The 26,710-nt window shown below is 38.6% G+C and overlaps 1 protein-coding gene across 1 annotated transcript; it reads left to right on the top strand.

Annotated features, from left to right (window-relative positions):
• Nucleotides 1–453: 453 nt before the first annotated feature.
• FAM91A1 (family with sequence similarity 91 member A1) lies at nt 454–26,710 on the top strand. The gene is made up of 24 exons (XM_050313891.1): nt 454–629; nt 2,435–2,519; nt 3,164–3,315; nt 4,202–4,259; nt 5,665–5,732; nt 6,980–7,093; nt 8,131–8,221; nt 10,534–10,596; nt 11,617–11,723; nt 12,503–12,541; nt 12,647–12,759; nt 13,344–13,462; nt 13,866–13,978; nt 14,178–14,264; nt 15,001–15,133; nt 15,808–15,956; nt 16,421–16,555; nt 18,533–18,646; nt 19,540–19,612; nt 20,744–20,893; nt 21,374–21,481; nt 21,723–21,846; nt 22,925–22,994; nt 24,106–26,710. The coding sequence occupies exons 1-24, from the start codon at nt 558–560 to the stop codon at nt 24,280–24,282; spliced, it is 2,514 nt and encodes an 837-aa protein (XP_050169848.1). The 5' UTR covers nt 454–557; the 3' UTR covers nt 24,283–26,710.

Below are 26,710 nucleotides of genomic sequence, written 5' to 3'. Positions count from 1 at the left end.
AATGGCATTTGGTGCCGTGGTCTGGTTGACGTGGTGGTGTCCGGTCACAAGCTGGACTCGATGATCCCAGAGGTCTTTTCCAACCTAATCGATCCTGTGACTCCCTGCTGAAGAATGCTCGTTTTTTGCCCCTGCACCCGCCCCTGCTCGGAGCTGTCACCCGCGTCTGCCCGGGCGTGCTGCGACCTGCACCAGGAGGAAACCGCTGCTAAGCCGAACCAAGCAGGCCAAAAGGGCACTTTCGGCTTGGATCCGTTCCCAGTCAGTGCCAGCCCGCAGCAACGGTGAGCCATCGCCCCAAGGTGAGCCATCGTCCCCCGACACCCCGGCACCGCATCCCAACCATTCCAGCCCGCCCGCGGCCACCTCGGGCCCGCCCGCGGAACTGCGCGCCCGGCGCTTCCGGGGCGGGCCGGGCCGGGAGGCGGGAGGCGGCGGTGCCGGGACGGGCAGGGCAGGGCCGGGCCGGGCAGGGCAGGGCGGCCCCGGCCGGAGCGGCTCCTCCCCGTGCCCGAGCGCCTCCCGGCGGCGGCGCCCCGCGGCGCGGCCTGCTCGCCATGAACATCGACGTGGAGTTCCACATCCGCCACAACTACCCCTGGGCCCGGCTGCCCGCCAGCGTCAGGCAGGTGCGGGCGGCCGAGCGCCCGGCCCGGGGCGGCAACGGGCGGGGACGCGGCAGGCTCGGCCCTGCTGGCCCAGGGGGAAGGCGGGCGGGCCCCCGGGGCCGTGGGGTGACTGCGGAGAGGGGGGAGGTGGCTCTGCGGAGAGGGGGGATATGGACGGGGGTGTGGGGCTCTCTGTGGGGCTCTCTGTGGGGACAGAGGGGTGTGAGGAGGGCGTGGGTGTGTGTGGTGTCTCTGGAGAGAACGGGATAAGAAAGCGATGTGGGCTCTGTGTGCGAGGAGCGGGATGTATGTGTGTGTGTGTGTGTGTGTGTGTGTGTGTATATGTGTATATGTGTGTGTGTGTGTGTGTGACCTCGGTGAGAGGAGGGGAACGTAGCGGTGCCTTGGGGTGGGTAAGGGAGATGTGGGGTACCCGCTGGGCTTGTACAGATGTAAAACCGGGTGAGTCGGGTGATCGTCGTACAATCCCTGGCTGTGTGAGCCGAACCAGGATAGGTGTCCTCGGGGTTTGTGCAGCGCCGTGTTTCGGTAGCCAGGGAGGTCTGTGCTGCGAGGTCTGTGCTCCTGGAAAACAAATCCTCATGAAATTTTGATTGCCTGCATTTAATGGGGCTCCGATAGCAGAGGGGAGGTATTGTGTCTAGTCGAGAGGAGGTTCTTGTCTCCAAAGTCTTATGCTGCTTGAAAGGAGATGCTGTTAAACAATTCCTGCTCTTGCACGGAGCAAGGAGAGGATGAGTACTAGCTTCAGGCCTCGAGTAATTTAATTCCTTGAGTTTGAGATTTCAAGGACAGTAGGAGGGGAATGAGTGATGATTTCTCTTCACTTGCCCAGCATGAGTGCCATAATGTTGGCTGTGTGACTCAGGATAGGAAATATAGCGTTGTTTAATGCATTATTTACTTCAGTGTAACTTCTGGAATCGAGTTTTGTTTACTTCAGTGTTAACATAGTCCTTAATATTTTTGTACTTTGAGCAAATACTTGGATCCCTCTTTGGATATTTGTTCAATTACAGACCTTGTTTGTGATACCAGAGGTTACTTTTCTAATACCTGATTTTGCAGTTTGTGTGCAACTTTCTTGTTTATCCCATATATGCAGTAAAGTACCTTTTCATCAAAGGATCTCTTTTACTATAAACGTCAGTGAGGGAACCAGGAGAGGAAAGAGGAAACACAAACAACCCAAATGACTTGATGCAGAGTAGAGAAGTAATTTAAAGAATGTTGAGGGGACAGTTTTTGAAGTAAGGCGTTTGAAGCATAAACCAAAGTTCTCTTTTTATCTTCTTTCCTGATAGTCAAGTAGTGTGCTGTGCTTGTTCCTTAATCTTGTGACCTAGGATCACTTGATAGCTTCACTTCCGTGAAGCTGCAGCTTGAGCAGTTTCACTATTTTATTTTTGGGGGATTATAAGTTTCTTGGGTGCAGCAGTTGAAGCTTCACATGTCATTCATTATGCTTGGTTTTTGCCACACTAATTCTGGGTAATTCTTCAAGACTGAAAGACACTGAATACTTGGTAAATGTTTGATGTGCTTGGTTTGAAAATCAGATGCTGCCTTTTTTATCACAGTGGTATTAGGGAAAAAAATATCTAAAGATGATTGCTTAAATCTGAATCCCGTGTAGAGACCTGTTTAAAGATATTTTTGAAGTCCTGCAGAGACTGTCACTGTTGAACTGGGAGCTCACTGAGCAATGACAAATAACCTGCATAGGTTTCCTCATGAGACACTGCAGTGGTTTAACTAAAAGGGGGGGTATTGAAAGTCAGTTAAAAGGCTTTTATGTTTTCAAGGGTCTTGGAAATTCCCAGAGGGAATATGAAAGGCAAGTTGTACTCTACAGCATCCGCAATCAGTTACGATACCGGAATAACCTAGGTGAGTAAAGGAGCAAAGTAACTTCTAATTGCTGCCCTGTAAAAAAAAAAAGCCTGTTTCGAAGATCCTTCCTTCCTTGAAAACAAATACTATGAAATAATAAAACATCAAGAAAAATCTTGACTTTTGAGTCCATGTGGCAACTTTTCTAGCAAAGCACTTCTGAAGGTTACTGAGTTGCCAGGTGGAACTGAACTCCTGCTGTAGTTCTGCTGCCATTTCCCAAGAAATTAAGAGACATTAAGAGAAGATTTGACTTGTAAAGCCTGTCACTAGATGAGATGCAGTGACCCTGACTCCATGAGCTATTGGCTATGACTTGTTTGCAGAATTTCAATTTAGTTTGCACTGACAGCATCCGTTTGTCTTCCCAAAGTAGATAATAGTTTCACGAATTAAAAGATAATTTTCTACAGCCTTCATGAGTTCTGTCTCAACGGGCTGCTTCCTGGTAACCCATTAGATAAATCTGCTCTGTTTTGGTGCCACCTCTAACAGCTCTGAGACTACTTGTATCCTATGTAGGAATAGTGGGGCTTTATTTTGCTTGTAGTTTGCTGTCAATTGCCATTATGCTATTTTTAATACTTTTTTTTTTTTGGTTGAACATCATAAAACAGTGCCAACTTTTTCTCCCCCCGTAGTTAAGCACGTCAAGAAAGACGAACGTAAATATTATGAAGAACTGTTAAAATACAGTCGAGATCATCTCATGTTGTACCCTTATCATTTGTCTGACATCATGGTGAAAGGTCTGAGGGTAACACCATTTTCCTATTACACAGGCATAATGGAGGTGAGTGCAGAACTGTGGCGAGAGCGTGTTGTTCTCTGTCTAGAGCTGTTGGTAATGGCCCTGTAATGCAATACAAGACAGTATCAGGTAGCTTGTTTGGTCTTGTGTAGGCTCTTCGAAGAAGTAAGGAAACAGTAAGGAAAGTTTCTAGAGAACTACTTGTACCTGCATTTTTTTGCTTTCTGCCCCATTAGCCTTTCAAGAGCTGGACTTTATCATGTGGAGCTGGGGTGGGACTCACTCTGAGGCCAGAGTTTCTCTTTTGATGCTTGAGATTTGTGAGTCTTCACACTGTAAAATTTTTTTAGATTAATAAAACAAAGAGAATCACCATTTAAAAAACCCAGCACTTTTGAATGATTTTTTTAAAACTTTTTTTTTTTCCAAAAAGGACACTTAACCATATTAGAAGCCTTTTGAAAAGCCTCAAGCAGATCTGTTTTTATGAGAACAAAAATGGTTCTGTTTTCTGTCAGCACTCTGGCAACCTTTGTTTATTTTTGTTGGATATTAGAAGTGTTTTTGTTTTATTATAGTGATTGCAGACATAATGGATTAGTTGTTTGTTTATTCTGTTATTAGTTAGAAATTTTGTGTGCTTGTTTTTTTGTGAAGAGAGATGCAGGATTTTGTGTATTAATCTTTCAGTCAGCTTTTTTCTTTGCAAAGGTTACATTAAACAGAAGTCTCACTTTTTATGTATTTAACTTATTGTGTAATGATTAATCAAATGATTGGCAAGTTTGATAAGGTAACTGACTTTATAATAGACCTATTTAAATTTCATTTAGTTCTTAAAATAAAAAGAACAGGCAGGATTTTCATCCTGCTTCTCTGCAACAATGACTTTCTTCTTGCAAATTAAAAGTTTTCTTTTCTTTTTAAGGATATAATGAACAGTGAAAAAAGCTATGATTCTTTACCCAACTTCACTGCAGCTGATTGTAAGTATTACCTACTTGCATTACTGCTTTCAGTGAGCTGGAAATAAGGAGCTTCTGAAAATGGATTTACAGGCATCTGTTTGCTTGAACGTGAACATGTGAATGAAGGTGTCGAGGCATTTAAATAGTGATATTAAACAGTGTGTGCTCTTCATCCAAAATGGGCTGCTGGTCTTTTCCAGGTGTGATTTTTGGCATGTGTTGGGCTGAAGATGTTAGCAAGACACTGAGAGGCTGTTCACACTCCTGTGAAGTGGCATCAGTGTGAATTAAGGGATGATATATCAGAAAAGCGAGGGAAGAGAATCTGGTATTTTATGACTCTCCTATATGTGTCAGTAGTCTTATTTATTACACTGTTCAGGTATGGGATGGGGAGATTAGGAAAGCAAAAGTCTTGAACCTGGTGGAAGAGCACAGAATAAGATCAACAGCCAACTGAAAAGTCTTATAGAGCAAAATGTAAACTGCTGGCACAGGGGAGGTGTTAATCAAACCTGCCACTGAGAAGTTATCTATAGTTAAAGACTGAATTCTTCACCTTTGATTTATATGTATAAAGTTGTCATACATATGGTCAGGTGAGGAGTAGCCTGCAGCTTTTGGAAAGAGTTGGTTTTGTTTTTAAAAGTATATTGTCAATTAACTACTGGCTTACCTCTATGTAATCTTCACAGCAGGGAAACAGATAAGAACTTCTTTCTTCAGCACCACTTTGCTTGTTGGAAATCTAGTGTTAGTCAGTAGTATGAAGAGAGGAATGACTTCCCTGTTTTTGTTTGATTTCTCTCCCCCACCAGCAATTCTGTTATCTTAGCACAGCTGCAAATTAGTGACTGCAGTATAATCAACTTAAACTTCTTCAGTTCCATTTTATCATAAAAGCTAGTGTCAAACCAGAAAGTTGGACTTAAAACTAATGAATAGTTTTCTAATATCTGTTCATGGTTTCTTAATGGTTGAAGGCTAAAGATTATAGAAATAAATTTTGATTCAGTTTAACTCAACTGTATCTTAATCGTCTTCCTTAGAAGCTTAAGTTACCTTTTGTGCTCTTATTTTTGAGTTCTAATCCAGTGTCTGACATGGGCTTTGTTAGAGGGAGGAAAAACTATAACTATTAATTTGAAGCTGTTGATGTGAGTTAGGAAAAAAGGATTATTCCCTGCTACTCTGTGACTTGAGTGATAGGGGATTTCTTCTTTTTTTTTTTTTTCCCTTAACCCATACACAGTGAATGAATGGGTATGGATTATGGAATGAATTTAGCTCCTATAACGATCCTTTTATTTTGGATAAGAGTAATTAAAATATTATTATATAATCAGTTCTGATTCTTTAAAGAATGTTTATATCTTCGGCTTAAACCTGTCTCAAGAGAAATAAAACCTTACTTATTTTTCAGGTCTAAGACTTCTCGGCATAGGAAGAAACCAGTATATTGATCTAATGAACCAATGTAGGTCTTCAAAAGTAAGTTGGTCTTTGATTTTCCCTCCCTTTACTTTACCCTTTCTCTCCCTTCCCTTCCCCTCCATATTATTTACTAGGAAGTGAAGAATGGAATAATTTCCTGGCCCTGCTCAGTTTAATAGTGTGGCTAATTGAGTGTGACATAGGGTATTGCTAATTATATTATGTTTCCTCAAGTTAATAAAGGGCTTTTTGATTTAAAATTGAAGTATACTAAAGGAAAAGATATTCAGTGCTACTTTTTAATTTTTATTAATCTTATATTTTTGGAACTATACTTGCTCTATGATGTGAGATAACTAATGTCTCCTGGCCACTATAAACATGGAGAAAGGATACTGGTTCTGAAAGAAACACAGAACAATTCTGTGTGTGCGGTTGAGATGAGAGTTTATTCTGGGACAGTCCTCCATCTAGGTGTAAATTTTTGCACTGTGTATGTTTTTCTCTAATGAGAAATGCTAATGAGTCTGCACAGACATCTTTGAATGTAAATGGCGCGTGGAAGACATTGTGATGGCTGTTGATAGAAGAAGGGCCTTTAGTTTGCAGCAGTTTGTTCCTTTCTTTAAGGAACTCATAAGTGCTCTTGCAGTAGCTTCACAGTCCTTCAACTGAAAGTGAGCTTACCAAAATGTGCAGCTGACAGTGAACCGAAAAGTAACGGCAGTGAAATGTAAGAGAGGGTGTTCAGGTCTATAAATAAACAGTGTCCTCCAGTTTTGCTTTCTTGGACTGACATTCACTATACATGTTTAGCACTGGGCTTACTGAGAATGTTGGGGTACTTTGTTTTTAAAATAAATAAAATATGTTCCTAAAATGTGTTTTTAAAATCACTGAACTTTTTTAAAATACCCTGTTTGTATACTTTTTTTGCTGTACTCTCTTACCTGTTCACAATAGAAAACATCATACTTAAAATTTGGACTCGATCCTAATATTTTGGAATAGCGTGGATTTTAATTAGTGACACCTACAATATGGATGAGTTTCTGGGAAGATTTAACAGTATCAAATGTAAATAATTTTTTTTGCTTCCTATTTCCATGTGATTTGAGAGAGGAGGGAAACTTTTACTTATTGACAAAGCTAATGGTATGCTTGTGTCTTGTGTGTCTCCAGTCTGTGAATGTGATGTGCTTTAAAATGGATATTTATACAGATCAGTTTCTGTAAAGGTAATTGGCTGTCTGTGCATGTGAAGTGCTCTTTATTACTATCTCAAATGGACTGTACCACTGCAGAAATTTTTCAGAAGGAAAACTGCTCATGATCTGTTACCCGTGAAGCCTGTGGAGATTGCTATAGAGGCGTGGTGGGTCGTGCAGGCTGGCTACATCACCGAGGATGACATCAAGGTATTGGAGGAGGGATTGCATCTCTTAAGTTCGGCTGAACACTGATAGTCCCTGAAAACAGGGGCTTTCTTTTGTGTGGAATACACGAAGATTATGTTGCAGATTTATAGCAACTCTCTTATGGAAATAAAGATTGGAATTAAAGGAGACTGTGATGTTTTCTCTGACATATTCTGCCCTCTCTCTCTTTTGTGCTTTCTGCACTATGTACAGTGCTGAGGTGGTTTTGCATCAACCAGTCTGTGGTAACTAATGTACGTGGTCATATGATTTGTAGGGAACAAGCAGCAAAATATGTTTTCTTAAATTTCACGTTTGAACCCTGACAGGCCAGGTTTGGCTGAATCTTCACTATAATTAGAATCAGAATGGCAGTGGATTTATTTGACACATATTTTCATTGTTCCTATTCTTGAAATGCTTTTTCACTGTTTGCACATGGAAAACTTACGAGATGTCAATGTTTCAACATCATTCTGTTTTCCTTCTCACAGTCTTCTTTTTACAGTCAGCTAGTTGTTTAATCTGGATTTATTTCCTTCTCTAGAAGTGTTTTGTTTAGATTAGAACATACTTGAAGCTGTGATGGAATCTGTTTTTTGGCTACTATTTGGAATGTCTTAGGCAGTGGCTGCTTACATTCTGAATTCCACCAACCCAGGGTAGTTAACCTGAAGCACTGGGCCTCTTTCTAGAATGAATCAATTTCTGTGGTTGAACATCCAATTTGGAAGTTTTTAAGGAGCAAACCTATTATAGTGTGGACTTCACTTGCCAAATTCTTGTGCAATTAATTGCTGTTCCTAAAGCATGAATAATTCTGTGTCGGGACAAGCTAAAAAATTTTAAGACTTCAACAGGAACTGCAGTGAATTCTTCAGTGCAAATATTTTGCTTAAGAGCCTGAGTTACTTACTGTATTCTTATATTATTCAAGACTGATTTGAGACTGAGATGTTTGGGGGTTTTTTGAGTGATATTAAGAAAGTTGCACAGATTAATTTCTACAGAAGACTAATACCATTTCTTTTACCTAGATTTGCACTACATCAGAGAAGTCTGCTATTGATAAGATAATTGATTCAGGTCCTCAGCTGGCTGGTTCTTTAGACTTCAATGTAGTTCACAGTAAGTTTCTAATGAACATTCCTTTTCTGTTTTTAGATCTTGCTTAGTAGTTTGCTGAGATTAGTATCTGAAAACTAGGAACAAAAGGGAATATAGAAAGCTGAAGCAAAAGAAGAGTTGAAGGAGAATACTCAAGAGCTGTACAGATTGCAGTCTAGATCTTGTAAATAGTTTAATGGTGAGCAATTAGCAGCTGTTGCTCTGTTATTGTTTGAGTCAACAGATTCTTTCATTAGAAACTGCCTGTAAAGATTGTGGGGGAAGGGGATGTAAATGACAACAGAAGCTAAAATTAAAAATGTCAGAATTGGTAATCCTGGATGGTTAAACTGCACTCCTTGCTTTTCAAAGGAAAGTCCTTGTGATTTTTCCACTATTTTAACAGCATGAAAATGGGACTCAAATCTAAGAAGCTGTTTTGGTTCTCAGGAGTCCGCAGCTGTTACTGAAAAATTGTGTGCATATGTCTTCCCATTTCAGTGTGACCAGTAATAGGTATAGACAGATCATATTAGACAAGGAAGTAAAAAAATCACTGATGAAATCCTCCTTGAAAAGTCTGCCTGTAAGTGCTTGGCTTACTGCAAGCACTCAAACCTGCACTCTAGATCTTTAAAAAAAAACAACCTGAGGCAGAATTTCACTGCCTGTTACTGAGCAGAACAAAACAACTGAAAAAAAGTGAGGTAAGTGAAATTCATGCTCTGGAGGGATCTGAACAGTATGGGGTTTAAGAAAATTTGAATCCCAAAATCATTTCATGATCTTTATATATGGCCTGGTGGTGTTTGTGGAGAGGGTTTACAGCTCAGGTTTAGTAGGTATGGAAAAAGAATATACAGACAATTAATGTAATGGAACTGCAGGCAGGATTGTATTTTATGGGGAAAGAGGACTGTTTAGTCCAGAGTACAATGCCACCAGCACATTTCAGGTATATAAGTGAGGATGTATCAGCTATGAGAACTGAATTGAAGGAGAGACAGTATAAAGCACCTTAAGCATGTTGATGACTTGTAATGGTCCATCGAAGCTGGTTTGTTGATACGCATTATTTTACTTAGCTGACATGAATTCAGGTTAGTTGATGAGTTGATGCAGGCAGTTTATTTAAGATCTCTACAGTGTGATTGAGTGTAGTAATTTAACTAGAGACGCTACAGGTGTATAGTTGCTGTAGCTGGGCTGAGATTTGTGTGTTTGTGTGTGAAACATCCTGACAATTCTACTTCAGGTGTTTAGTAACACTTCACCTGAGGGTTGTTGGTACACCTCACCCCCACCCTGATGAATGTAGTGTAGATGGATTGATCTTGGGTAGCACCAAAGGAACTATGGACTATAAATTTGGCTTATTTATACTTTGTAATTTAGCTTTATGCTTTACCATTAAAGGATAGCTGACGTTCAAGATGCATTTGGACAATGCTCTCAGGCACATGATTCTTGGGGTGTTCTGAGCAGGGCCAGGAGTTGGACTTGATGATCCTTATGGGTCCCTTCTAACTCAGCATGTTCTGTGATTCTGTGATAGCTGTTACAAAACTTAGACTCTGAAGATAGCTATGCTGTAATTTTTTTTCCATTCCTCAACAATTTCTCACTGGCTTATCTTCTCTGCAGAACTCAGTTCAAATCGGTTTCGAGTGGGGAAATTTAATTCAAGTGTTTACTGTATTATTGTCCTCATAGTATGCAATGCCCATCTTTCTCTGCTGCAGCTTTGCTGATGCCTTGTGCTGAAAGGCACCAGAATTTACTTTTGCAGTCGTATAAGCAAGACGTTCTCTGAAGATGTGTGGCAGGGACATGTGAGGACCATCAGAATGATGTGATTTAGTTTGTATCCTTGCTACCGAGTGTGTGAGTCCTGGCCTGAGTACCCAAATGTAGTCAGCATGAGCTGACAAAGCCAGTTCAGGATAAAACCCCCACTTCTTGACAGTACATGATGATGGTGAAAACAAAGTTAACATTTAAGCACAGATCCACTCATGTTTGTCAAGTGGAGCTGCTCTGATCTGTGGTCATTTTGCTGTGCTGAAAGGACTTGTAGAACTCAGGCTCTGGGTGAGGAACTCTGGTTTAGGGGGACACCAACACCTGTTTAGTATTGGGTGTGGTTTAGGCACAGAAATTTATTAGGTGTGGTTTCATGCACTGCAAAGAAATATTCTACTGTGGAGGCTATTAGGAAAAATTACTTTAAACTCTGAATTGACTGATGAGGAAGTCTGCTTTACATCTTCAGTACTCTGGAAAAGGTGTTTTTTTTTTTTTTTTTCTAAAATTGTGTCCTTTTATTTATAAAGGTTTGTATAACAAAGGATTTATTTACCTTGATGTTCCAATATCTGATGATAGCTGTATAGCAGGTGAGTAAATATTTCATGGCTATTATACCTATGTTTTCTCAGTTTCATTTCAGTTATCCTGTAGTCTTCTGTCTTGGAAGCTGCTTGTCTGTGCACATGAGTATGCTGAAACAAAACATTTGAGCTATGAAACTTTCTCCTGACTAAATGTTTTCAGTCATATTAAAACACTTTTAATTTCAACTTGAAATTTTTAGTTAAGATGAGATTCTTTTATGGGAGTCATGGCATGAATTAATAAGTATCCTTCTATAAGTTTGTAATGAAAAGGAAGAGTAGCATAGAGAATTGTAGTTACCAGAAAGATGTAGGTTTTTGACTTCTTTCCAGACAGATGCAATGTTTTAATAGATACCAGTTCCATTCTTCCTGGGTCTTGTCACCTCAATTAGTCACGGACTGTGTCTGGGGACTGTGTAGGAGGTTAAACCAGCAGAGCATATGTCTGCCCTTTGAACAAACTCATTATGCTGTGATAGGTCTCAGGGGTTTTTGAATTCAATATGATCTGCAAAGATGTAAATTGTTTGGAACCTGGTCATGCAGAAGTGCCAGTCATTGCTGTAGTAGAGATCATTTAAGTGAAAGTCCTCTAAATACAAAAGACTTGCTGCTTAGGTAATCACTTTGGGAGTCTCAGTTCTGTAGCGTGTGGGTGGGGTGGTGTTTTTGTGTCCTGCTCCAAGAACAGGAATGATTTCATTTCCATTACCAAGTCATTTGATGCACTCTACACTGGAAATTATGTGTAGTTGATGAGCTGGAGAGTGCAAGGCTATGATGCAAGGTAGAGTGGCTTTAGTTTTTATAAGACAACATGTTGACAAGCATTACTTTTCTTAAGGATTGGGAGAGTTTTAAATTCTACATATGCTATCTTGAGGCTTTTATTCTTTGTGCCTGGGAAATCCTCAAAATTGCAGGTATAATGAAAATTAAAGAAGTGTAAACTTTTTTTTCCATTTTAGCGCAGTTTAGTAAATTACCAGACTGTAAGTTTGAAAGGAATTCTTGTTTCAGTGCCACCACTTGAAGGTTTTGTGATGAACAGAGTGCAAGGTGATTACTTTGAAACACTCCTGTACAAGATATTTGTTTCAATAGATGAACACACTAATGTGGCAGAGGTAAGTAAAATTTAACCTGTGTCAGGGAGATAGGAATACTTGAAAATGGCCCAAAGCACACTGCTGAAAATACTTAAGGCAGAGATATGGGTTGATAACAAGTGATTTTATTTAGAGATACTGTCAGGCTTAAGTCCAACCTGTAGCTTTTATAGTACTTTAAGCTTGGAGGAGTACCTCCAGTTTAGTGAAACAATTCCATCAGGTGGAATGAATTTATACAGAGGTGACTAAACTAGACTTTTATACAGCTAGAACTGGAACAAACTAGTCTGTTTTGCTAGTGTGAAATAAAAAAATCAAGTAATTTTTTCTTTGGCGGTGAAAGCATGCAGGATGTTGGCTTAAAGCAGGAATGTAACTTTTGCTTAAGGATGGTTTCAGTATGAGAAATATGTTTTCATAAGATCTTCTCAAAACTTTGTTAATAAACATCTGAAAAATACCCATTAAATATATCCAGGATTTGTTTTCCTCTTTGTGTGTCTTCTGGTATACATAACTAGCATGGAAATGATATACATGATTAACCTAGAGATTCCACAGTGGAGGATAGCCTCATGTTTCTTTGGCTTGCTTTCAGGTGGGACAATTAGGAGATTTCCTCCTCTTTTTTTCATAATTTTGACACAGACAAAACTGCTCCTACCAATACAGGCTGGATTTAAAAGTGAAGAAAGCAACAGAAAGACACGAAATCCCACAAATAATGAATTACTCCACACTGTTAATATTGTATTGCTGACCTGACTTTTTTTTTTTTTTTTTTTCTTTTTTAGCTGGCAAATGTGTTAGAGATTGACTTATCTTTAGTAAAGGTATGTGTGTATAATGCATCTGTTGAACTCAATACAGAAAGTTCACTGTCTTGCAGCCTGGTTTCATACAGCAGTTCCTTATTATGTGTGTGTGTGTTTCTTCAGAATGCTGTGTCCATGTATTGTCGGTTAGGCTTTGCTCATAAAAAAGGCCAAGTAATAAACCTGGATAATCTTCATCCATCGTGGAAGAATGTTCCTTCAGTAAACAGACTGAAGTAAGTGCCTTCACCCTTTCACAGGGCTTATTGTTCTCATTGAAGGGAAAACTTAGAACCAAAATCTGATCGTAAAGCTATTGGTTGCTTTCTTTGACTTCTGCAATAACAAATCTCACTTGGCTTTCTAATGTATATAATGGCAAGAACTCCTGATCCTCTTGTTAATCTGAGAATAAGGAATGGTAATTTAGCCTGTAAATTCAGTGTACTACATTGGGTGCACTTTTAATTCAGTATCTGCTAAGACATTTAAAATGACTGTTCTGCCTGTTTTCTTTGATGTTTATTCAGACTGTGACAACAAAGTGGATTAAGTTTTTTTCGATTGGATTCTTAGTCAATGATGGTGATTTGATTTTTCAGATCTCTTTTGCAATCTGGTATTTTCAGACCCTCAATAAACTTTCCTGCAGAAGCTAAAGCAGGACTCTGAGGAGTATCAAGTTTGACTGGTTTTAGGGCTTAGAAATATTGAAAGGCATGTATTGGGTGTGCCTGTGCATGGACTAGCACTGGAAGGCAGAGATACTTCTCTGGTGCTACAGTGACCGATAGATGTGGATTTTAATTCACATTCATAGGAGTACTTTGGATCCTCAAAAGATGCTGCTTTCATGGGACAGTGGGGAAAACAGAAGTCCTGTACAGGAAGCTGGGTCATCAGCCACAGATACAGATACCAACAGTCAAGATGATCCAGGTTAGCAATAACAGTAAATTTTAATGCATTAGGATCAATTATTTTGGTATTTCTAGAGTGGTATAGACTGTAAAGGGGTGCAGAAACAAGGTAAACACAGATTATGCAGATCCTTTTTTTCATATGGAATATTCAGTGGGAGAGGTGGTGTCTACTTGGTTTAAAATTCTTTAGCTAAGTAGCTTTTTTCTGAAGATGAGACTAATCTGTACTGTGGGTAGAAATTGACACAAAGATACCAGCTTTTGAATTAAGTCAACCAGTTTAGTTGTAATAAGGGAATTCTGTTTTACTTGGTATGGTGATAACTTTCCCTTTTTTTTTAAATTAGATTTGACTTAAACATGATGATACTATTTTAAAATAAAACAAATATGATCACTTTCTTTTTGTTTTCTAATAGCTGAAACAGCCAGCGTGAGCAGCCTGAACCTGTCTAGTGGACACACAAAGCGCATTGCCTTCCTGTTTGATTCTACTCTCACTGCCTTTTTGATGATGGGAAATCTTTCACCAGTATGTCAAAACTCTTCAATGTACTATGCCAAGAATAAATATGTAGAGCTTTAAATTACTATGATATCAATATAATACAACTGTAAATAGTTTTAAAAAACCTCTGTATTGTTTGTTAAGAAGTGTTTTTACTTAATTAAACTTTTACTAGCCCATTCCATTCTCAAAGAGTTAAGACAGTTTTGTTTTGTTGTTCCAGAACTTGAAAAGTCATGCAGTCACGATGTTTGAAGTGGGGAAACTGTCAGATGAGAGTCTTGACAGCTTCTTGGTGGAGCTGGAAAAGGTAATCTGTTACATGTTTGCTGAAATGCTTTTTCAGCCCTTGAAGTGTTAAAGAGGCCAACTCTCTCCTCCCAGTGTTTTCACTGTTTAAAACTGCTTATTTAGCAATAAGACTGAGAAAATAAGGCCTTATCATATTGATATTCACTGCATTTACACTTCTAGTGACTTTCAAGGACATGCCATGTATGTGTATGAGTGTGGTGCGTCTGGTGAGCAAAGTGAGTTCATGAATTACATTTGCCCAAGTCTGTGTGCACACACCTGCCTTAGGGCTTGTTCAGTGGATGCCACTTCCATTTTAGTAGGGTGTTAACGTTTTTGAAAGTCTGCACATCATTTTTTGTAGGAAAATTTGACCATTATGTGCTGGAATGTTTAGCCTATCCACATTTTAAAGGTAATTCTAGAAGGTCAACTGTAGAATGGTGTAGGAGGACTGGTGTTAATTGCTGTATCGTTTTATACCAGTCAGCTTGACTGGACACTTAAAGCCTTTTATCTGAAGACTGAGTCGTTATTCTGATTTATAGAGTTGGTCTTTGTGTACATTTTTGACCGTTCCATTGGCATGGCCAAGACTCACTTTTCATTTAATAGTTGCTGTAGATCACCTTTGCGTATAAGCTGCAAGGTTGTTACTCAGTGAGAAAGCTTTAAAATGCTAACTTGTTCATCTTTCCTTCTGTGTAACTGATGCAACCTGCCACCATGCATTTGTTTTGTTTGTTGTTTAGGTTCAGAGCACAGGTGAAGGGGAAGCACAGCGGTACTTCGATCATGCACTCACACTGAGAAACACGATACTGTTTTTGCGGCACAACAAAGACCTGGGGGCACAAGCTGTACAGCCTGATCAACCAAACAACGGTACTGGGGGCAGTCTGGGGAATCCTTCTAACTGGATTACTTATCTGCCACGGATTCAGCTTTCTGTCTGTGCTGCTGTTGTGGAAAGCAATCTGCATCCTGCTTGTTTAAAAATATTTTGAAACCAAGGCGTCACTTTCTCGTCATCCTTTGAGTCTGTGTTACTGGGTTTGCCTCATGAATGACAGACTTAAGATTCAGAGCCACAGATTAAAGCATAACGATGGCAAGACAAGCTGAACTTGAGAAAGAGATTGGTTTCAAATCATGTGCTTCTGAAACCCTATATAGGGAGTCATTGTTTATTCACAGATACTCTGTCAAAGAAACATTTCTCTAGTCTTGAAAGGAAGTGTATTCTAATGGGGCTTATTTTTTGTTTTGTTTTGTTTTTTTTGTTAAATGTTAGCTAACTTGCTCAGTATCTCTGCTTATTTCCTGGATAGTTAGTTAGAGAGGAACAAACTATAGTTCTGTGTCAGACAACACTGTGTGCCTGGAATTGCTAAAATTACATACAGATATATTAAAATTCACCCCAATTATTTAAAACTTCAGCATGGAAAACACTATATTTACAGTTTAGCAGGGGAAAATGGAAAATCTGAAATCATATTTTGTCCTGTGTGTTCCATTTTAAGTGGTAATTTAAGAATCTTACAATTTGAACATAGGGTTCCCCTTGGACCTGTTACGATGCGAGAGTTTGCTCGGTTTGGATCCAGCGACCTGCAGCAGAGTCCTCAACAAAAACTATACTCTGCTGGTTTCCATGGCACCACTCACCAATGAAATTCGACCTATTAGCAGCTGCACACCCCAGGTGAAAAAATACTGGGGGATTTCCTCCCCATCTAGTAAAGTATCTTCTTAATAGCTTTTTTTGGATACATTTATTAGGTGTCCCTTTTAAAGTGACAAAATTATTGGTGTGTAGAATATTATTGTAATTAATCTAAAAAGGTTTTGTTGAGGAAAACAATTATATTTAGTAAATTAACTTCGTTGAATTTATGATCAGTTGATCTGTTGAAATAGAGTCAAGGACAGATATTTTATTCTTGAATTAGATTCATAGAGAGTACCTTACTATCACCTTTCAATGAAGAGTCTTTTGTTACTTCACTAAATACCTAGAATATCATTAGTAGAGAGTAAAATGTTTGTACTCCAGTACTACGAAAGTAGATTTGTATTTCTTTAAAACTGCTGGTTCTTAAATGATGTCTGTATGGGTAACTGTGGAATATTAAGTAATTTCTAATTTCTGGAATAATCTCTCTTCAGCACATTGGACCTGCAATACCAGAAGTCAGTTCAGTTTGGTTCAAACTCTATATTTACCACATAACTGGACAAGGACCACCCTCTCTGTTGCTCTCTAAAGGAACACGCCTTCGAAAACTTCCAGACGTTTTTCAGGTAGTCTGTGCATGAATTTATTCTCCTTCCTTTCTCCAAGTGTTTCAAAGATATGCTGTATGCTGTTTAGGGATAACAGTTGAAGTCAGAGGTACGGTTCATTGTGGATGATATTCTTTTTTTTAAAAGCGAGTTTTATGTAGCATCTTAGCTTGTTTTCTTTCAAGGTCTTGAAAAAGGAATGATACTTGTCTCTCCCTTTGTCAGAATGTGACTCCAGTATATTTGATGCTACCTCTTTCAATTTTAGTATAAAATATGATACTGCAGTCTTGAATTTGTTTGTTAGTCCACCCCTAGAGTGTGTTACAAAGTTGTAGAAGACTATGTGAAAAAGAGAGAGATGGCTAACATGATCACTTCCAAATCTGTGATGAAGACTGAAATTCTAGGCTATAATTCTTCTGCAGTTTAAATGACAGCATAATTTAATAAAGGTTGCAGTAGGTTGGAAGAAAGGTCTTCCTAGCCCAGTAGGCTGTCTCGAGCAATGTCTGTAAGTAGGGGGAAGCAGCATAGCATGTAATACTTCTCTTAAGACCTTCCTGCTCTCCCATGTGTTCTGTTGTGGAACTTCCTGAGCTGTATGGGACTCTGTGTATGCAGAGGTTGTGACTTGAATTGCTGTCTCTGCAGTGATCAGTTGATTTCCCAAATTCCTTCCAGTCTTGAATCCGCTGAATTTTTTAGCATCCATAAGTGCTTTGGCAAGGAGTCCCACAAAGCAGCACAGATGATCAACTTTTGCCTGAAAGACTTCAGATGCTGCCTTCTCCCATTCTGTCTCTGATATGCTAATAAGGACAAATGTGCCACCAAGGAGTACTGCTGAGTATTCTGTATACTAGGCAAATGTAAGTGGGAGTGGCCACCACAACTTTTAAACTTGCTGAAATCAAAAATTCATTTTACCTGTTGACTTTGATTTGAAATGCCACAGACATTTAGCAGTGTTTGGGTCTTGTTCCTCACAGTGGAATTTATAAAATAATATTGTTCAGCTACAGCTTTCATCTCATTCTGAGTAGATACTTGAGGACCTAAATATACTAGAACGGTACAGAGACCGTCAGAGAGGGAGTGCATGCTTGGTGTACCTACACTGGCTGTCGACTCGAGCACTAGGATTTGTGGATGCATATTCCATTCCTCAAACCTTTCATGTGTCCCTTCCCTTAATCATTGCAATAATTTTGTAGATATCTCTAAGATTTACTGGGTTAAGTGACTCCAGTCTTCTAGAGCAGAAGGCATTTTGTGAGGCCATTGGTGATGAGTTGATTCAAACCCCAGTGTCTCATTAGCTGAAACTACCAGTAAACGTGCACTTCTTCTAGTAAAATTAATCAGTGTGGTAGCCCTGGAAAACTTTGATACTGCTGATAGCACAGGTTTTGATGAACTAAATCTCACATTCTGCACTATCACAAGTTTATTGGACTTTTTTTTCCTCTACGTGCATGTATGACTTACTGCTACTTTGTAGTGTCATTTTCTTAGGGAACTGTAAAGATGTTTCTAGAAACCTTAGGGAGTTGCAGTGGAATTCAAGCCTGGAAACTGAGAAACTAGGAAATTACTCAGTGTTGTTGTCTTCCTGTTCCCCATCCCGCCCTTGGATAGTTATTTTAGGGGTTGATAAATCTCTTTTCTCTTCTGGTAGTGTTAGTTTATCCATCTTTTATTTTGCTTTTAAATTTATATGGGATTACTTTAATCTCCTAGTTGCTAGGAGACTGCTGTGATGGCTGCACATCTCTACAGGAATTGGTGACAGATACTTCCTGTTCAAAATAGCATCTTTACCAGGAATATGAACATGAGTGATCCTTGGTGCCAAATATAACACTGGAGAGCTGCAATTACCTTTGATAACTTCTGAATTGTAACAATATGCTAATGCATAACTCTAGTATTTGACTTTGTGTGCTTAGCTAGTTCATTACTACTGTAAACACTCTTAATTTTCTCTTCCAGGGCTATGATCGCTTACTAATAACGTCTTGGGGTCATGACCCAGGAGTAGTTCCTACTTCAAATGTGCTCACAATGTTGAATGATGCTTTAACACATTCTGCTGTTCTAATTCAGGTACAGAGTGCTCTGTATAAATGATGAAAACCTGCGTGATTTTTTGAGTTGAGGAGATTAACAATGTTAAGAGCTACACTTCTGTCAAAAGTGGAAATATATGTTAACTTCTGTGGTCGGTGCTGCTGTGATTCAGTGGTGGTTGAGACGTGGGTTTTGAACTGAATGCACATTATGTGTGTGTTATGGTATTATGGGCCAGCACAATAGAGTTTTGCTAGTTATATGTGGGGGAGTTAGGAAACTGGAGTGAAAGTGAAGAACCCACAAGCTTTTTAGAGAGTGATATCAGGTAACTGTTATTATGAACTGTTATCCAAGAAATGCACTTTTTCAGAGTGCTTGGTATTTGGCTCTTACAGTAAAGTATGAGCAAAAAAATGATGTTTATGACAAACAGCAGAGTGGATTGGGTTTTTCCATTTGGGAGAAGTAAAATCGCTTTCTTCTCAGTTTCTTTCGTTCAGCCAAACTCTCAGAATTAATCACTCAAATATATCGATGTTTAATATTGTAACAAACATAAAATTACACATATTCAAAGACCAACTTGTAAGCAGCCTGTGACTGCTTAAAAATGTTCTGTATGTGGGAGTGGAAACTCCATTTTGCTCCAGAAGTGCTCAGCCTTTTTCAAACACTTTTATAACCAGTTATTGGAGAGAAAAATAGTTCATTTTCACTGAAGTTTAACTTCATTATGCTTAATCAAATGCATTTTAAGGGGAAAGGTGTGGTATTTTATATCAGCTAAACAAGAGCTTTAATTTGTAAATATCTCCATCTGTTTGTTTCATCAACTTGACTGGTACTCCTTAAAAGGGAGCACAGGCAGGACTAAGCTAAGCTGATGAGTATTTTTTCTGTTCCTAATTTAATTTCTTGATGTACAGGGGCATGGCATGCAGGGAATGGGAGAAACAATGCACATACCTTTCCCATTTGATGAAGCTGAGCAACAGGGAGGTAACTGATTGTCTTTAATGCAGTTTCTACACTACATTACACATCTGTTGCACATTGTCTTGAGCAGTAAGGTTGCAATAATCCTTTTAATACAAATTTTGGAGTCAGATGAGAAAATGGAAATGCTTGACAACTGTTCTGGGCTTAGAGATGTCATCTTCTTTCTATCTTCTCTGACCTAACTAGGTTGAGTTTTCTGGTTTCTCTTCTCTCCTAAGATGGATGTAAAGAAAAGTACATAAATAAATATTCCATATATTATATTCAGCATTTCATAACTGTAAGACAGGTGAGACCAAAACTGATTAAACTTCCCTTGATTATTAGCACTAGCAACAATTATGGAGGGTGTTTTTTCCCTAAGAAGAGCTTTGCTTGCAAAATCTATTCCTTCAAAGTCTCCTGATTTTGAAAGGCAGGAATTAACATGTTCTTAGTACTCCTTGATGAGTAGGACAGAAGCTTTATGTAGTTGAGGCCTTAACCTCCCCAAATGAGAGCTGTCATAAAAGTGTGAATTTCCAGATACAAAATCTAAAATTATTTAAGCTACCACTTAAAAGAATCTGCGACAACTAGAAATAAAGCTAACTTCCTAATTTAGTTTTTACTAGGTTCAAAATTAGTTACTTTTATATTCGTTCTCTCTGACATGTCTGTTTCTTCATCTAGCATTAAGTTTGAAGAAATCCTGCATTTCTTAAGTTCTGACGTGAATAAGTTGGTGTTTAAACTCCTTTTAACCTCTAATACTGTATGCTAATTCTTCAGAATTTCAGATATGTGAAACATGTATCTTGCATTAATTTGCCATAAAAGACTCCGGTACTGAGAGAGCTGGACATCTGATTCCCAGCTGAACCTTGCCACTCTGCTGTCTGAACGTGCCGGTGTATAAGAGAGAGATTGTCTTCTGTTTGTATTTTTCTTTCTCCTTGGCTCTATTACTGTACTATAAAATATCAATTAACACCTGGTGTTATTCCAGATCTAACAAGGTCATCACTAAGGTGGTGCATTATAAGAGAGAAAAATCCAAATAAAAAACTTACTATGGCCTAGAGCTGAACAACGTGGTTATGGGGGAGGCTTCTTGTAACATAAGCTGGAATATGTTTTGTTTCCTACTAGACTTCTCTCGTGTGAACATGGGCATTCATACAGCTTTGAAAATACTGAGAAACAAAGTGGACTTGCAGCATTTTTGTGGCTATGTCACAATGTTGAATCCTTCAAGTCAACATGCTAACAGAAAGCTGAGCGATGCTTCTGATGGCAGAGGTTGGTCACCAAGAATTTCTCTTTTGTCTGTGTCCTAATTTCACGTACAATCACTTGAGCAAAGGTGAACAGAGGATTTAATTCTTTGATTTGTAGCTCTATAAAATACTGTCCGACACAGATACGAACCCATTTTAAGTGTAATTCTATTGGCAGTAGGCTTACTTCCTAATTTTATCTTTGAGACTAGCTCAGAAATAACAAATACAGACTGAAAAATCACGGAACTAGAACAGCCAACAGAAGAAAAAAAGAATATTCGTTAAAATATTAAAAATAAATTGTGTAATTTTTATATGCCGGAACATAACCTTTCATAAGTGTTCAGGTTCCCTAAATAACTCTTTAGTCCTAAAATTAGTCAGGCCCTGTGTTTCTCCATATCCCTTCCTTCAGTTTTATGGTTGTTTAGTCCTTGGGCAAAGGTAGCTAAACTTACATTCATGTACATGTTTATTTAAGAATTTCCTTTTCCTTTAGGAGAGACTGAACTGGCATCAGGATCTGATGTAAATGGGAGCACAGAATCGTTTGAGATGGTAATAGAAGAAGCCTCAGTGGATTCTGCAGTCAAGCAAAACCTTGAAGGTGAAAACATGACAAATGGCTTGTACTAAACATTTTCAGTCCAGTTGATTGATTATTGTCTGGGATAAGTGCAATCCTAACTTACTCTTTAGATTCCCTTAAATATTTGAGCAGTTCAGTAAATGAGCTGTCTGAAAAAGTGTGAAGTGTCTGGTGGATCCTGATCTAAGATAGCCGATTCTGGTGTCAACATTTTTGCTTTTTCTTACAATTTGGTAATCTCTTGTTTTTCTTTCTGAAGTACCCACAAATGAACTGGAATGGGTTCCCCTGGAATTATGCTTTGGCATTCCACTGTTCAGCTCTGAGTTGAATCAGAAGGTCTGCAGAAAAATCGCCACTCATGGATTATGTAGAAAAGAAAGGTGAGCTGTCATTTATCAGCTGCAGGTTTAACAGGTGCTTTTTGTTATGTCTGGAGCTTCTGCAAGAAGAGACACCCACAATTTAATGACTATAAAGCAGACCTGAGCTGTGTTTCAAAGAGTACCTAATTCTAGTATGTAAGGGGGTTGGGTTTTGGCTCATAGATGTGTAGAACTAGTCCTAGTTGTGGTAAGATTGAGATTAGGCTTTTTTATAGTTTCTGTTAGGCAAAAATTAATTCTTTTTTGTAAACTGTCTATGAGCAGATCAGGAAAAAAGTAAATTTGGGTTCCTTCCTACTCATTTTCCCTTCCTCGCCTAGTAGAGGCTTTTTTTCCTCCTCTTAAGTGTTCTGGAGTACTGGAGGAAAGCTTGCTGGTAATGCTTTGATGTAAAATGCATTTAGTAAAATTTCCACAAGATGTGGAAATTTTCAAGTATTTGTATCATACTTGATAAATTTAGTCACAGCTTGTGATCAAGCTGTCTGATGCGTTTTACTGGAGCTTTTTTTACATGAAGGAGTATTCTTTCAGTAATGGGATTTCTGGGTTTCTTTCCTTTGGGTTTTTTGTGGATTATTTTTGTGGGTTTGTGTTTGTTTGTTTGTTTGTTTGTTTTTTCCCTAAGGCATGGTTCTGGAGACCAGAAATGAGGCTGCTTGAAAATATGGCTTAAGGATTTTATTATAGTAGTTGACCTGCTTTTTAACAGAGTGTCACTAATCTACTTCTTAAAAGTCACGTTACCAGACTGTCCTAGATAGAATGAGACATGATGAAGTCTAATATATTAATGCCTTATGTAAAGCAGTATTTTTCAATTGCAATAATTTCACTTTATGCAGTGTAAATTATAGGGAAAATATCATTTACCTGACTAGACTCAAGAGCAGAAAAGTCGAGCACATCTTCAGTGGTGACAGAATTACCAAGCCTTCTGTGTGAAATCTTTTGTCACATGATGTTAGGTACTACTAGAGTTATTTGGGATTAAGTTACTATGGGGGTACTTCAGTAAAAATTTGTGCACCTTGAACATAGCTTCTTTTCTTTTGTTTTGTTTTTGTTTTTACAGCCTTCAAAAACTCTTACATTCCAGTAGAAAGCTGTCTCTGCAGGTCCTTAATTTTGTTCATTCATTCCAGGTAAGGAGCAATAATCCAGATGTTAATCCTTCTGTATGGTCTGCCATCCCTTTCTGCCCTCTTACTTGCCTTTTTTGGGTGTATGAAAACACATATGGTTTGTTTATTTGCCTTTTCTTTAAATGGTAACTGCATTAAGAGCACTATCAACCTAAAATGCTGCTGGCAGCGAAAAACAAGTAGTTCCCTATCCCTTTTCTAGCCTCATTTAATACTTGTCTCAATTCTTTTGTGGTTGCTTCTAGACCTTGGTGTTCAATGAGTATGAATATGTAATAAATATATAAACCTACATACTCTGGGAGAATTTTTTAAGAGTTTAGGTAGAGAACAGGGGTCTTGTGTAGCAAACCAAGAGCAGTGCCAGGTCTGCAGCTTGCTCTAATTCTGCGTGCAAGTGTATCCAAGCAAGGCATGCCCACCCGTAACATGGAATCTGCTTAGCTGCTCTGTCTTATGGCACTTTTCTCTAAAATTCTTACCTTTTCAATAAGGTAACAAATTTGCAGGTTACTTAACCAGGGATGGATAGTGTGATCCTGGAATTGTGTCCTGATTAAGAATGTAGATGATTCCCAGTAGGTTTGAAGCCCTGAAACAATCTGTCAGTCTCAAGTGACTCAAGCCCTAATGTGTGAGGTGCTATCTCTGAGATAACACTTTTCTAGCCGGTGATCATAGGGAGTTAAAAAAAAAGATGAGAAAACCAAACTTCTGGGAAATAATATCCCAGTGTATGATCAAGTTGTTGCCTCCAAATACTCATGTACATCTTAGCACATTGTGGGATAAATAGCAGTTCAAAAGATGTCCTGAAGATTTTAGAGCTTGCCATTCATTTTTTATTAGATCTTAATTTTTAAGCCTCAGGCTTCCCTGAAGGTTTCTTGGAAGCCAAATAATGCATTCACAGGTGCAGCTGAGGCAACTGTATGCTTATTTAATGTTGTTTATTCTGTTTTTACTTCCATAATTATTTGGAATTTACTGGATTAAAGTAGCATACTTCAGAAACTTGAAGTGTATTTGCAGATTAGATTAGTCTGTCATGTTTTTCCTGTTAAGACCTTCATTTGTTTTTAAGACACGATTTTATTCCTTTTGCTTTTAGGAAGGTATTTCAACACTGGATCAGCTCCATGATGCTGGTTCTTCAAGTTCACTTTTGCAGCCAATTTCTGCAGATGTGGGTGTTCCTCTTCCTGCCAAGAATCTCATGTTCAAGGAAGGCGTATTATCTGAATGGAATGGATGGGCCCCTTCCTCAGTTTTTTTCAACCACACTTAAGGAACAGGTCAAACAGAGGTTCTTGTGCATTGATCACTGAATGCCTTTCTTCTATTATGGTTAATTCCTAGTGCCAACCACTAAGAAGTTGTACTTCTGCTGCAGCATAACCCGTGTAAAAGTAGTGTTACAAAAATGTGTTGTGTTGCAGTATTGGGAAAGTACTTAAACCGTCTAGAACTTGTTACTCATTACTGCATATCTTGCTGCAACAGAGAGCTTTTTAGCTGTCAGCACTATTTTTATCTCAAGACAATCTTTCTTTTATAACTAAACATGCCCTTTCTAGGCTTTCTGATGATTGTTAAATTTCTATGCTGTCACCACGAAATTGCAATAGTAGTTTTCTATGTTCGTTACTCAGACATAAATTCTGTTTAGTTTTGTACTGTATTACTGAAAATCTTTCTGTATAAAGGTAAGAGATTTGTCTCTTCCTCTGAAAGCTCAATGATACCAAGTGATTAAAAAAAAGGTATCATGGTGATATGGGGCATTAAGAATTGTTGAATTCAGCTTAACAATGGGGTCTTGATGAATCAGTACAATGGCAAGAGGGGGCTGAGTTAGTGCAGACTCAAAGTCCTGCTGATGACCTGAGGCCGCTTTGAAGATAAGCGATGCGCTTTCATCTCTGGCAGAATTTGATGGAGATGCAGAATTGTGGAAGGTCTGAAGTGGTCATCTCTGTTTGGAGGGTTCATAGTGATAATGGATTCATCCTGCTCTTTGTATGAAACCAGGATGTATGAGATTTGATCACAATGGGAGTTAGTCTGCTGTAGCTTGAAGCTGGTGATGATTCTGTTTGTGGGCAAACTCTTGTTGTCATAAGTTGAGTTTAAGGGAGATAACTAGTTCTGTCCTGTTGATTAATGTTTGAAAGAACAGAGCTCTTGATTTTTCATGTCAGTCTTTAGCAAAGAAAGGTAACAGCAGAGGACGTATAGGCAGAGGCTTCTCTGAATTTGTGTTCCTTGATCCGTTAGCTGTTGATTATGACAAAAACAGTGAGCTGTTTCAGCTAAAATCATGTTCTGGCTCTGTTTGTAGGCAATGATTTTATGTAACATGATTTTACTGTGTTTATATTAGGTAATAACTTCCTGCCAGCTTAAAAAAGTCTGTCCAATTTAGCACACGAGGAGAATAAGAGATGTAGTATGTTAAGATTTCTTTGCCAACTCCCTTCTTTACTACAGCTGCCTTGTTTTAAATAGTCATAATTAAAAATGAGACTTAACCATCCTGTCATTGCTAGCCTGCCAAGGATCTGTGGCACAGATGATGCTGGACAGCAGCAAGGAGGAAAATGGCAACATTTGGGATTGTATCCTGTTGTGCACAACTGTAAGGAAAAACAGGACAGAAGCTGAAAAAGGACAAATGCACCACAGTAGGATAGTGCAGTGACTTCAGTTACAACTGTGAAAATTCCATTCTGTTTCCTTTGCTTTATGTACATTCCTAGTGTAAGTGTAGGACTTGCTGTCCAAAAAACTGGAAGTCTGTAGTACTTCAGTTTACTCAGTGCTGCTTTCTTACATCTGTTTTGTTCTGGAATTTTACCAACAACAGCTCAACCTAGTATTCTGCATATATTACAGAGTTACATTATCCATGTAAAGTTGATCATTTATACTGCAGTGACTTTTGTACTGGACATGCATATTCTCCATAGTGGTTTTTAAGTTGCCTTATTTCCTTCAAATTAAATTGAAGAGGAATTGGATGTCAGTCTGCTAGAAATGGCAGAGGAAACATTTACTGTGAGAACTGTTACAGGGAGATTAAGCCAATACCTAGCACTGTAGAGGAATTTAGCAGTAGGTGGTGGCTTACACTTTCAGGACTATAGATGTTACTTTAAGTGCTACAGTAAGCTGCAGTAGGTGAGCTAGTTTGCTGTTTTGTATTGAATTTTGCCATGCACTGTCTATACTAGTATGTAAAGTGATGATAGTGCCAGTTTTATGGAAGTTTGAAAATAGATGAAAACTTATTGTTCTCACTGCATATTCTTCAGTGTTGCTAAGTGAAGGATGCCCTTTGTTATTTAGGTGGTCTAAAGTCAAGTTTCTAAATAAAAGTAGAGTTGATTAATACCCATAAGTCTTCTGGTGAGAATTCCAGATATGTTTCAGTTTTTTAGACCTCTGGCCACTCTAATTTAGGGGCTTCAGCACTAGTTTAGGAGCTTATATATTCAAGTCTGCATATCTGAAGTTTACTGAATAGATTGCAACCAAAGAAGTCCACTGAAATACCTGAAACTGTACTACAGCACCAGTGCTTGGGATGGTCAAGAGGCTTCAAACTATGTGACTTTTGTTTTAAATATGGTGTAAAAACCCAAAAGATCTCAAAGATCTTCATACCAAAAGAATCTATTTTATATTGTATTGCAAATAAAGACAAATTAAATCAA

The sequence above is a fragment of the Myiozetetes cayanensis genome, unplaced genomic scaffold, assembly GCF_022539395.1.
Source record: "Myiozetetes cayanensis isolate MyiCay16 unplaced genomic scaffold, myiCay2020 scf1, whole genome shotgun sequence".
NCBI lineage: Eukaryota > Metazoa > Chordata > Aves > Passeriformes > Tyrannidae > Myiozetetes > Myiozetetes cayanensis.
The sequence above is the reverse complement of the archived record's forward strand: the minus strand, read 5'-3'. Positions and strand labels throughout refer to the sequence as shown.

Bases quoted from the DNA above. Each gene is read 5' to 3' on its own strand.
- FAM91A1 (XM_050313891.1), top strand. From the start codon at position 558: ATGAACATCGACGTGGAGTTCCACATCCGCCACAACTACCCCTGGGCC. The intron at 4,260-5,664 runs GTAAGTATTACC...CTTATTTTTCAG, and splicing joins CAACTTCACTGCAGCTGATT to GTCTAAGACTTCTCGGCATA. The intron at 18,647-19,539 runs GTACAGAGTGCT...CTTGATGTACAG, and splicing joins ATTCTGCTGTTCTAATTCAG to GGGCATGGCATGCAGGGAAT.